The 13,709-nt window shown below is 43.4% G+C and overlaps 1 protein-coding gene across 4 annotated transcripts in view; it reads right to left on the bottom strand.

Moving 5' to 3' along the window:
- LOC139561229 (DENN domain-containing protein 4C-like) overlaps positions 1-13,709 on the bottom strand; it is an 80,629-nt gene that overhangs the window by 31,621 nt on the left and 35,299 nt on the right. For all 4 annotated transcript variants that reach the window (XM_071378197.1, XM_071378194.1, XM_071378196.1 and 1 more), the window contains exon 2: positions 8,994-9,304. In XM_071378197.1, coding sequence (XP_071234298.1) covers positions 8,994-9,292 — 299 coding nt within the window. In that variant the 5' untranslated portion in view covers positions 9,293-9,304. The remainder of the gene's footprint in view (positions 1-8,993; positions 9,305-13,709) is intronic.

Raw genomic sequence — 13,709 nt, 5'->3', positions numbered from 1 at the left:
GTAACAACTAACACAGCTGCTCGGTTTCAACTGCCATCTAAATACTTTAGCCTACGATGTATCGGAGTGCAACAATGGGCGATCAAATCACCATGACCTTGTATCACAATGGAGCGTCTGGGCTCAAGCTGAGATAACCTTGGGTCCAGTTTCATAAATGTACCCACCCGCTAACAAAAATACTGCCATCCATTGTTGCCTGGCCTTCGGCAAGTAGCATAATAGAGGGATTCCACATACAGTGCATTTAGAGTGACCAAGAGAGCAGGAATGTAATTCATTCATGGCTAAATCCTATTTGTACCACCAACTATCCCATGGCCTTCGATGAGAAGTCTGTCCTGAGGCCATATAGGACCACAGGTGAACTGCCCTATGCAGCATTTTTAATTGGTGTTGGATATCCGTTTGCACTGCTTAGCAAACTGCAGAGAAAGAAGTGGAAAAGATGGCCAGATATCCAGAGAGGGAGGTAGAGAGAATGAGAGAGAGAAAGCGAGGTAGAGAGCAGGGTAGATAGACAGAAAGAGGAGCGAAAGTGAGACAGAATCATGTCTTCGCTCATGTGTCTAGCCTTTGACTTGCTTTCAACAGGCCGGAGTGTCAACAGCATGTGAGGAAGCTGAGATTGCACCACTCTGCTATCTGCCAAAGTGCTGGCAGCAGAATGACTCCTGCCCACACAATCAGAGCCACACTAATCAGAATGCTCACTCTCTCTATGCAGACAGTCTCTCAACTAGTAGGCCTATACTACCACAGTACACTTATGCAGGTTTAACTGAGCTTTCTCTAGAGTTTAACTCCAATATATACTATAAATTATCCTTCAGAAAACAAATGATAAATAAACAGGTATTTTAAGTTTTAGGTTTATTCAACCTCGCAATACCAAAATAGGTATAGGAATCTTGATTTGTTTCCATGGTACAACATTTTGCAAGTTCCGTGTGGTCATATTTTGCATCAAGTCAAAAGGGGTAATTTCTACGCACCTCCCACTCTGGCCACATAATGTCACATGCCTGCTGGAAACAAAAACACGCAGCGAAGGCAAATCTCAAAGGAAGAGAGTGAATATTTTCTGATGGTTGGGGAATATCTGTGGTTTCTTCTCAAGGAACTGTTGAGAAACTTGTTCAGTCTCCTCCATAGCCTCTGAAGTGAACCAACCAGGGTTCTGAAGTGAACCAACCAGGGTTCTGAAGTGAACCGAGCTCAACATGGCAGGCTATAGACTGGGTCGCCTGGTCCCAGATCTGTTTGTGCTCGTCAACTCCATTGAGGTCATTGTCAAGCCAGACATTATTGCCAAGACAATAAGTTACAAGGAGTTGGTACGGTGGCACCGACAGACTAACACTCAGGCCAGAGACTAGGTACTGTGGCCGAACATATTCTAGCAACCTTAGTACAACAATTAGCAACCTCAAAGGGATTTGGACCTCTTGGTGTCAGGGCTAAGGCGTTGAACTGACAGGTCGGGCTACCACCCAATTCGCTGTGAGATCAAGTACACTCTCACAGGTAGAGGGATGTATGATGGGGTGGGTGAATGTGTCATCGCTTCATCCATATATTGAAAACACACAGTTTAATGCAAGGTACAGTTGTCTCCACTTGCCCTCCTAGTGCATGTTTAGAAGAAATATAGCCATGACAAGTAATCATGGTTTTCTATTTGTATTGAGGAACTTTGTAGTTTGTACAGTATTAAAAGGGAGGGGGGGTTGTCAATTTGTGGCCAGAACTGCCTGTTTCTGAAGACAAGGCTGATTTTTCATCCATGCTTCCCCTTTACCGAGTCAGTTCTTCCTCTGAATAGAACTATTCCTAGTCAGCCTCTTCACTGGGCGATCTGAGTCAGACATCTTTAGCACATGACTCATTTCAACCTTCCAGACAGTAGAGAGCAAACTGGAGAATGACACATTCTAGCACGGCGCTATCGTGCATTGATGTTTCTAAAGTACTACACAACAAGAGGGGTTGATCGAAGGGCGAAGCAATATACTGTATATTAAGTATTATCAAAATGCAAGTCTTCAGATTTCAGCATTCCATGGTTTTTAAAACTACCTCACCGCATCCACCCACACAGGCCAGCAGCATACCACCCTGCATCCCACTGCTGGCTTGCCTCTGAAGCTAAGCAGGGTTGGTCCTGGATGGTCCCTGGAAAAGAGACCAGATGCTGCTGGAAGAGGTGTTGGAGGGCCAGTGGAAGGCACTCCTTTCTCTGGTCTAAAAAAATATATATCCCAATGCCTCAGGGCAGTGATTGGGGACATTGCCATGTCTAGGGTGCCGTCTTTTGGATGGGACGTTAAACGGGTGTCCTGACTCTCTGTGGTCACTAAAGAGCCCATGGAACTTATCGTAAGAGTAGGGGTGTTAACCCCGGTGTCCTGGCTAAATTCCCAATCTGGCCCTCATACCATCATGGCCACCTAATCATCCCCAGCTCCCAATTGACTCATTCATCCCCCCGTCCCCTGCAACGATTCCCCAGTTCATTGCTGTAAATGAGAATATGTTCTCAGTCAACTTACCTGGTAAAATATGGGTAACATTTTTTACAAATTATTATTAAAAACAGGAATCTAGATGTAATCAGGAATGCAATCAGTCTACCACTACAACCTATACTCTGGTTGACAGCAATTACTGCAGGAGTTCCAAAGCAACGTTACTAGCAGTCAAAGTCAAATCCTTGCTTCCACCGACCTTATATCTTTCAAGGATTTGACAGAGTCTCTTATATGCAGCATGCCTTAGGCACAGCCAATAGCCTTGCCCTCCTTGTACCAAGTAATTGCAATCCTGGGAAGGTCACAAGAGCCAAGGAGGGGACACTGTGACATGAGAAGGAACACAGACAGGTCCCAGGCCCTCATGTTTTGTATCTGGCAGCCGGTGCACCATTCATTCTGAACGGGAGGCGAAAGAATCCAAAGAGGCCGCATAGGAAGGACAAGTGCCAGTGAACTCCTAATTAACACACAAGAACAAGTTGGAACAGTGACAGTCAATGGTGAAACACTGAACACAGGGGCTGGGGGGCAAGGAAATGGGGTCTTGCAACTGCTGAGAAGAGCAGAAGGACGATGAATAATTTACAGGTGCCATTTTTTATTATTTTGCCCATTCTTAAACTTTCTGACAGAGATGAATAATAGCATGTGGAATAGCCATCGGTGGCTGGCTGAGATGGATGGGAGAGCGGCACTGAGCCAAAAATATGTTATGACCTGATCCTCAATTCTACCTCCCCCTTTTCTGACAAGAAGTGGATCCTTCTGAAACCTTTACCAAGTCAGCCAGTGAAGGAATCCCATGGCACAACAGCCAAGGAGGCTTGCAGTTCATAACACTTGTATCCAGACTTGCAAACACCAAATCAGTCCCTTCTTAAACCGGGCCCGGCTCCACGATGGGGCAAAAGGGGGCTTAGCCCCCTCAGTTGAAACGTGTGCCCCCTCCGTTTTAATTTATGTCCCTATATAGCAAAAAAAGTTCAAATGATTGAGTGACAGAAAAAAATCTATCTCTGCTGTGCTGTGTCAGCATAATGGACAGAGCGTGACAGGGTGTGTGTAGGGGGGCTCTTGAAAGCCACTGGAGCGGTTAGGTATGACTCCTTTGTGTTTCCATAAAAAGCAGGTGGGAACACTTCTCATCTGTTGTAGGCTAAGTGAATAACGTGACACGCCTCCGCCTATAATATTTGATTTTGATTCATAAGGGCGGGGTCAAGTTTACTGTTGGAGCTGCTTCACTCAACTCTGCCATACACCCCACCACTATGGAGTTTAGTAAGCTTCTTAGCTAGCTGTAAAAAGCGTTAGTGTTATCTGCCTTCGCTTATTTAGCTAGCTCGAACCAGCTAATCTGCCATGATGGGCATCAGAAATTGGCTTTGTCAAAGTACCCAAACAAAGCCAAATGAGGAGGAGAGTGATGATCAGCAGCATCAAACCACCAAGGCCGCCGCCAAGCCCGACAGCGATGATGCTGCCGTGCTCCAGCTAGCTCCGCTTGCAGAGCCTACCCACTAGGGTTGTGCAGTATCCAGATTTCTATACCTTCATACCGTGCCATCACAGAATATATACGGTATTACCGGTTGTGCACACATACACTCAATTAGTATTTGGTAGCATTGCCTTTAAAATTGTTTAACTTGGGTCAAACGTTTCGGGTAGCCTTCCACAAGCTTCCCACAATAAGTTGGGTGAATTTTGGCCCATTCCTCCTGACAGACATGGTGTAACTGAGTCAGGTTTGTAGGCCTCCTTGCTCGCACACAATTTTTGAGTTCTGCCCACATATTCTCTATGGGATTGAGGTCAGGGCTTTGTGATGGCCTCTCCAATACCTTGACTTTGTTGTCCTTAAGCCATTTTGCCACAACTTTGGAAGTATGCTTGGGGTCATTGTCCACTTGGAGACCCATTTGCGACCGAGCTTTAACTTCCTGACTGATGTCTTGAGATGTTGCTTCAATATATCCACATCATTTTCCTTCCCGTCTTTTCCTTCATGATGCCATCTATTTTGTGAAGTGCACCAGTCTCTCCTGCAGCAAAGCACCCTCACAACATGATGCTGCCACCCCCGTGCTTCATGGTAGGGATGGTGTTCTTTGGCTTGCAAGCTTCCTCTTTTTTCCTCCAAGCATAACGATGGTCATTATGGCCAAACAGTTCTATTTTTGTTTCATCAGACCAAAGGACATTTCTACAAAAAGTATGATCTTTGTCCCCATGATCTTTGTAACCCCAAACTTAACACATACGTTTTTCCAGCAGCAGACTATGATTGATAATGTCAAAAGGTGCACTGAAGTCTAACAAGACAGCCCCCACAATAATTTTATCATCAATTTCTCTCAGCCAATCATCAGTCATTTGTGTAAGTGCTGTGCTTGTTGAGTGTCCTTCCCTATAAGCATGCTGAAATTCTGTTGTCAATATGTTTACTGTGAAATAGCATTGTAATCTGGTCAATTTTCCCCCCCCAGAAGTTTACTAAGGGTTGGTAACAGACTGATTGGTCGGCTATTTGAGCCAGTCAAGGGGGCTTTACTATTCTTGGGTAGGGGCATGACTTTAGCTTCCCTCCAGGCCTGAGGGCACACACTTTCTAGTAGGCTTAAATTGAAGATGTGGCAAATAGGAGTGGCAACATCGTCTGCTATTATCCTCAGCAATTGTCCATCCAGATTGTCAGACCCCGGTGGCATGTCATTGTTGATAGACAACAATCATTTTTTCACCTCTTCCACCTCTTCCAAAAGTACAATTCTTGTCATCCCTAAGTTTGCTTATCTTGCCAATGAAAAAGTCATTAAAGTAGTTTGCAATATCAGTGGGCTTTGTGATGAATGAGCCATCTGATTCAATGAATGAAGGAGCCGAGTTGGGTTTTTCCCCAGAATTTCATTGAAGGTGCCCCAAAGCTTTTTACTATCATTCTTTATATAATTTTTCATAGTGTAGTTTATTTTTATTTAGTTTAGTCACATGATTTCTTCATTTGCAGTACGTTTGCCAATCAGTTGGGCTGACAGACTTAATTGCCATACCTTTTGCCTCATCCCTCTCAACCATACAATTTTTCAATTCCTCATCAATCCAAGGGGATTTAACAATTTTTACAATCATTTTCTTAATGGGTGCGTGCTTATAAGTAACTGGAATAAGTAGTTTCATTTATGCATCAAGTGCAGCATCTGGTTGCTCTTCATTACACACCACAGACCAGCATATATTTTTTACATCATCAACATATGAATCATTATACATTTGGGTGAGTTTGTTTTCCCCCCGCCAAAAATAAAATTAAACCATCTAGTGTTCAGCGAAATAACAACAATGCAAAATACAGGTAGCCTAGTCAAATACAGTGGGGCAAAAAAGTATTTAGTCAGCTACCAATTGTGCAAGTTCTCCCACTTAAAAAGATGAGAGAGGCCTGTAATTTTCATCATAGGTAAACTTCAACTATGACAGACAAAATTAGAAAAGAAAATCCAGAAAATCACAGTGTAGGATTTTTAATGAATTTATTTGCAAATTATGGTGGAAAATAAGTATTTGGTCACCTATTATTATTATATTATTATTTGTGCCATGGTCCTATAAGACCTCTGTCACTTCCCACGAGCCAGGGTGTGACAAAAACTCAACCTCATTCTTGTGTTTAATAAATGTATCGTATGGCAGCCTGTGTGGCAGGCTTACAACGATGGCAAAAAACAACATTTGAGAGTGCGCAGACCCTGGTGCTAGAGGGAGTACGCAGCTGGAGGTTGAATGTTTGAAGGGGTACGGGACTATAAAAAGTTTGGGAACCACTGCTCTACGACAACTGAGTTAGGAAGGACGCCTGTATCTTTGTCGTGACTGGGTGTATTGACACACCATCCAAAGTGTAATTAATAACTTCACCATGCTCAAAGGGATATTCAAATCATAGGTGCCTTTCTTTGTGAGGCATTGGAAAAGTTCCCTGGTCTTTATGGTTGAATCTGTGTTTGACATTCCCTGCTCAGGGACATTACAGATAATTATGTGTGGGGTACAAATATGAGGTAGTAATTCAAAAAACATGTTAAGCACTATTATTGCACATAGTTAAATATATGAACTCACTCTATGCGACTTGCTATGCAAATTTGAACTTATTTAGCCTTGCCATAACAAAGGAGAATACTTATTCATTTGTAAAAATTTCAAAAAACCTAATTCCACTTTGACATTATGGGGTATTGTGTGTAGGCCAGTGACAAAAACATATATTTCATCCATTTTAAATTCAGGCTGTAAAACAACAAAATGTGGAGGAAAAGTCAAGGGGTGTCAATACTTTCTGAAGGCACTATAGATTCTTTCATGTCCTTATTGATCTGATATTTTGTTTACAAGGCCTACTTGGTACCGCTGTTTTGTTCTGTTCACATTCATTCGTTCGCATTCACGGTTGTGTCTGTATTCTAAGCCAAACTGCTATTCAGTATTTGTTTTTATGCATGAATAACAAGGCTAATACTTTAGTTTGCATTATTTTGGTAAGACAGCTAGCTGTGTGTATGGCTGCATTCACATAGGGTCAATCAGGGGCACAACTTTGGTTTTAGATGTGGGGGAACATATATATATATATATATATTCCCCCCCCCCCCCCAGTCAGATAAAAACTACAAAACAGCCTACCCGACCGCTCGGAGGCATTCACATGGTCCCCAGTGAAAATTACGCCCCTGGGGACATTCACCTATTACAAACAGTCTATCTAGCTTGTAGCCTTTATTAATTACCAAAACAGCCTTGCTTTAGTGTGTAGGGCGCTGTACATTGTTTGTGCTGATACAGTACAGCAGAGATTGTGTCAACATGTCACTTCAAAAGCACTCAATCAATGGTCTCGGTGTCTCTGCATTTGAACTTTTTGCTGTGGTATAGCGTGATAAGCAGAAATCAATATAATTCCAATGCAAGAACCCCCCAAAATTGTGCAAAGGGCCTAGAATTAACACCCACCACCTGCCAAATGCGGGTAGATTTTGGCATTAGCGGGTAAGATGTCTATTTCACTAGCCACGCAGGCGGGTGGTCATGCATTTCACTCGCATTAGTGAATACAAATAGTGAAGTATGATCACATTTATAGTAAAATAAATGCAGTAGCTGTTTTCAAAGTATTTCTGCCGTTTTGTTTCATAGCTGGTAAAATAATCATACAAAGTCAAAGAACTGAATCCTATATAGCCTATCCCACATTGCGATGCAACACTCCCTGTCTGAGGGCTTTGAGCACGTGAAGAGCTGAGTGAAATAATCATTTTTTAGAAGCACTGCGCACACAGGCATAAAAGTTGGTCTAATTTACTTGAAAAGAAAGTCTACTGAATGGAGTAGTAAACTGATTGTAATGTGGGTTTTAATGACAATTTAAACACGCTTTGCCTGCTGTGGAGTAGAACTATATTAGGATAAAGGGTCTGGATTGTATCTCTACATTGGATCGAGTTAGCAGTCAAAGCCTAGACGAAGCCTTGGGGCAATAAGCTCCCGCCTCTATTCTCATCCTTCAATCTCACAAACCTGCAAGGAGCTCAACAACAAAATGAATTCTAAGTCTCCACATCCCAAACCATGTCTGTTTCCGATAATTATGCTACGTCGGAACTACCTAAATCCAAGATGGAATTTTCACTCTCCACTCCAAGAAGTGTAAGTGTCCATTACTAGCCGATAACTAGCCAGAGTATGATTATGTAATTTATTTGGGTAAACACTTGATATTTGATCTGCTGTTTACACTCTAGTCAGTGACGGTTGAAGAGAAACATGTGCGTTCCCATAGCAGGACAAAGGATTTTTTTTAAATCAGTCGAGCCAAGTAACTGGAAACTCCAGCTTGTTGTTTTGGTTAAGAAGAGTGGAGATATGTGGCTACCAAATCTAACAGCGTAGAATGACAGGCGCCAACAAACCCCCCGGATCAAGGCTAAACACTAATTTGAGGATAGTGGTTGGCATCACTCTTTCAAAACGCAACACTACTGGGTGCTGTTATTTCCCTGATAGAAAGTAAAGTGCTTTAAAATTAAATGTGATTTACTTCACAAATGGGGGGGATGCATTCAATTCACCTAGCAAATAACCCAAAAGTACTACAAATAATAAGCAAGCAATATGCCTACATTGCAGAGGGTTATTCCACAATAGCTCAATAATAGACAAGAAGCAATTATCATTACCATTTTCAGTGTATCAGTGTCGTTTTCAAAGAAAAGGATTAAGGTAGATGTACTTTGCAGCTCTATTAGAGATGTCTATTCTGGTAATTGGTCTCATTGGGACGAGGAAGGGATTATGAGGCTATGGCGCACCTGTTTCAGAGTTCACCCAAATGATGCCATTGTGAAACACCCTTTTTTTTTTGTTCATTTGGTTTCACAGTAGAGCGCACACAGACGGACTCACCCGATGTCGATGAGCGGGGGCTTGTCGCGGTCCCTCTTGTAGCAGAGGAACAGCTCGTGGCTCTTAAGGCTGCCGTGGTTGAGGTTGGCCTGCTGCCCACTGTAGGTGCTCTCCATGCAGGTGAAGCCCTCCGGCACCGTCTCTCCCGCCGACTTGTTGATGACGGCCAGGTCAGTAATGGGCGCCTTGGGCCCGCTGGACTTGGTCTCCGACAGGTCCTGCTCCAGGGGCGTGGACTTGTCCGTCAGCCCGGCCACCACAAAGTAGTCGGTCACACGGTGGCCCTTGTCCTCAATCATGGCTGGTCGTGCCTGGGGAGAGAAGAGGCGGGTGGGGCAAGGTCAAAAGTGAGGTTGGAGGTCAGAGAATGGAAAAAAAATTAATGTTTGTTATCAAAGTAGGGATATGTCTATGGAATTTGGGGCCTTATCCAGGCCTTCTGTAAGAGCAATGTAGCCTAGGTCTTAGTCTATAAATGGTACAGAGCAAGTCACATGGGAACGACCTGCTCCTTATATCACACAGGCACCATGGGACAGTCCTTTACATTCTAACAGTGTATGTGGAATCCCTAATGACTGAATACGTATAGAGTACTTAATATACCTAAGGAATGACAGGGGTCTTGTGAAACGACGCGACATATTCACAAACACTCCTGTCACTGTAAATCACTTCCCAGTCCCATACTAAGGGACATGGAGAGAGTTAGGAGCGTCGGTGACTAGGGAGAGGCAGAGGAGAGCGGCAGAGCCGAGAGGAATGCACCAAAACACCACTGTAAGCATCAGTCAAGATGACAGGAGTCTTACAAAACGTTCTCTGGAAAACGAGAGCATGGGGTCCTGTTATTCTATTCACTTGGGATATAAAAACACTTCCTTCCCGAGATTCAAGACGACCATATGCTAAAGCTCGGCGAGGATTAATCAGATGCTTCGATTTCCTGCTGTAGAAGAAGTAGAATGATTCATCAATTAGCCATAACGAGCACCATGGCATAGAAGTAGTAATTACAGTGGGGAGAACAAGTATTTGATACACTGACAATTTTGCAGGTTTTCCTACTTACAAAGCATGTAGAGGTCTGTAATTTTTATCATAGGTACACTTCAACTGTGAGAGAAGGAATCTAAAACAAAAATCCAGAAAATCACGTTGTATGATTTTTAATTAATTAATTTGCATTTTATTGCATGACATAAGTATTTGATACATCAGAAAAGCAGAACTGAATATTTGGTACAGAAACCTTAGTTTGCAATTACAGAGATAATACGTTTCCTGTAGTTCTTGACCAGGTTTGCACACACTGCAGCAGGGATTTTGGCCCACTCCTCCATACAGACCTTCTCCAGATCCTTCAGGTTTCGGGGCTGTCGCTGGGCAATACGGACTTTCGGCTCCCTCCAAAGATTTTCTATTGGGTTCAGGTCTGGAGACTGGCTAGGCCACTCCAGGACCTTGAGATGCTTCTTACGGAGCCACTCCTTAGTTGCCCTGGCTGTGTGTTTCGGGTCGTTGTCATGCTGGAAGACCCAGCCACGACCCATCTTCAATGCTCTTACTGAGGGAAGGAGGTTGTTGGTCAAGATCTCGCGATACATGGCCCCATCCATCCTCCCTTCAATACGGTGCAGTCGTCCTGTCCCCTTTGCAGAAAAGCATCCCCAAAGAATGATGTTTCCACCTCCATGCTTCACGGTTGGGATGGTGTTCTTGGGGTTGTACTCATCCTTCTATTCCTCCAAACACGGCGAGTGGAGTTTAGAGCAAAAAGCTCTATTTTTGTCTCATCAGACCACATGACCTTCTCCCATTCCTCCTCTGGATCATCCAGATGGTCATTGGCAAACTTCAGACGGGCCTGGACATGCGCTGGCTTGAGCAGGGGGACCTTGCGTGCGCTGCAGGATTTTAATCCATGACGGCGTAGTGTGTTACTAATGGTTTTCTTTGAGACTGTGGTCCCAGCTCTCTTCAGGTCATTGACCAGGTCCTGCCGTGTAGTTCTGGGCTGATCCCTCACATTCCTCATGAGCATTGATGCCCCACGAGGTGAGATCTTGCATGGAGCCCCAGACCGAGGGTGATTGACCGTCATCTTGAACTTCTTCCATTTTCTAATAATTGTGCCAACAGTTGTTGCCTTCTCACCAAGCTGCTTGCCTATTGTCCTGTAGCCCATCCCAGCCTTGTACAGGTCTACAATTTATCCCTGATGTCCTTACACAGCTCTCTGGTCTTGGCCATTGTGGAGAGGTTGGAGTCTGTTTGATTGAGTGTGTGGACAGGTGTCTTTTATACAGGTAACGAGTTCAAACAGGTGCAGTTAATACAGGTAATGAGTGGAGAACAGGAGGGCTTCTTAAAGAAAAACTAACAGGTCTGTGAGAGCCGGAATTCTTACTGGTTGGTAGGTGATCAAATACTTATGTCATGCAATAAAATGCAAATTAATTATTTAAAAATCATACAATGTAATTTTCTGGATTTTTGTTTTAGATTCCGTCTCTCACAGTTGAAGTGTACCTATGATAAAAATTACAGACCTCTACATGCTTTGTAAGTAGGAAAACCTGCAAAATCGGCAGTGTATCAAATACTTGTTCTCCCCACTGTAGATGCAATTAGTCTAACAGCTAATGGAGCACGAACCCTCTGCTCTCAGTGAGAGGGGTTGGAAACTATCACAGCTTGTTTTTTTACGCTGGTAGATATTATAACTAATAACTTATTATAGTCTGTAAATTACTCAAATCCCTCAGCATATTCCTTGAACAAGCCATTTACTGTGCACAATAACCACAGGCATAAATACTGTCAACGGTAGTCTCAAATAACATGGCAGCATAAGTCCCAGGTTACCTTGCTTGTGGGAGAGTGGGGGACTTCTAAAGACTGTGACCATTTTGATTTATACAGTTAGAATAACTACTTTACGGTGCAAAAAGAGGTTATTCGGGCGTCCAAGAAAAACACTGGGCTTTGGGAGGAGGATACGGCAAAAAGAAGCAAACGGCTGTCTAAGAAGAAAGAAAAGCTAAGAAAGCAAACAACATCCCATTCTCTTCAAAGAGCGGCGGAAAATCATGCAGGAAGTGGCATTTTCCAGGCGTGAGTCAGCTGCAGCATGGGGCAGGAGCAGGAGAGAAACGTGGCCCCTCTGAACTGAAGGAGGAGCACCCGGCAGGCTCTGGACTTAATTTAGCCCACTTCATAACAGTGTTTAATAATCTCGGTCTCAGAGACTTTTAGCACGGGGCTGTGACCTCATCCTTGACACTTATATGGTCAGATGTTATCTAGTGTTTCACGTGTAGTTTGATGAGGAGATGCTATCGAGTACAATACAGGAAAAACCAATGGCATGAACAAGCACACGGAAGTACTGATAAATATCACCATACTCAACGCAGAAACACACCAAAACCATCACATTTAGAGTATCGAGTGTCAAACCTGAATGTAGGCCCTAAAAAAATGCCTTCATAATCTGGAACCAATTTGAATGTCGGACTCTAGTTTGCATTGTAAACTGAACAAAAAATAAAAGCAACATGCAACAATTTCAAAGATTTTACTGAGTTACAGTTCATGTAGGAAAATCTGTCAATTGAAATAGATTCATTATATGGATTTCACATGACTGGGCAGGCGTGCAGCCTGGGAGGGCATAGGCCCACCCACTGGGGAGCCAGGCCCAGCCAATCATTCCTACAGTCAGCATGCCAATTGCACGCTCCCTCAAGACATGAGACAGTTGTGGCATTGTGTTGTGACAAAACTGCACATTTTAAAGTGGCCTTGTAATGCCCCAGCACAGGGTGCACCTGTGTAATGATCATGCCGTTTTTCAGCTTCGTGATATGCTACACCTGTCAGGTGGCAAAGGAGAAACGCTCACTAATAGATATGTAAACAAATTTGTGCAATTTTCTTTATAGAAATAAGCTTTTTTCCATCTCATGAAACATTGGACCAACACTTTACATGTTGCGTTAATATTTTTGTTCATTGTAGTTGATAAAATAAACATTGGCGAGGGAGAGAGCAACAAAATGGATACACAGCCCGAAGACCGCAAATGATTCTTGCTGTCTCCTGGCTGTGTATCCGTTTTGTTGCGCTCTCCCTCTCCAATGTTTATTGTCATAATCATAACATAACCTATTGTGGTCGCAACAGCTTGACCCACTTCTTCATACAACTCTCAGCGTCAAGTATGGGCTATGACAATTCTGGATTTTTGGGAAACGATACATTGTCAAGCAAATGGACATGGGGATTGTCATAGACGTAATTTTTGTAGCAAAATGTTTTGAGCTTGTAGTGTATCATAATGCGCCTTCGAAAATGTGCAATTAGCAAAGGTATGTGGACACCCCTTCAAATGAGTGGATTTGGCTATTTTAGTCACACTTGTTGCTGACAGGTGTATTAAATCGAGCACACATTCATGCAATCTCCATTGACAAACATTAGCAGTAGAATGGCCTTGCTGAAGAGCTCAGTGACTTTCAACATGGCACCGTCATAGGATGCCACCTTTCCAACAAGTCAGTTTGTCAAATGAGCTGCCCCGGACAACTCTAAGTGCTGTTATTGTGAAGTGGAAACGTCTAGGAGCAACACAGCTCAGTCCCGAAGTGGTAGGCCACACAAGCTCACAGAAAGGGACCGCAGAGTGCTGAAGCGCAAAATCATCTGTCCTCG

Source organism: Salvelinus alpinus, chromosome 31 (genome assembly GCF_045679555.1).
Source record: "Salvelinus alpinus chromosome 31, SLU_Salpinus.1, whole genome shotgun sequence".
In the NCBI taxonomy this organism is placed as follows: Eukaryota; Metazoa; Chordata; class Actinopteri; order Salmoniformes; family Salmonidae; genus Salvelinus; species Salvelinus alpinus.
This window is presented reverse-complemented; position numbering and strand designations above follow the sequence as displayed.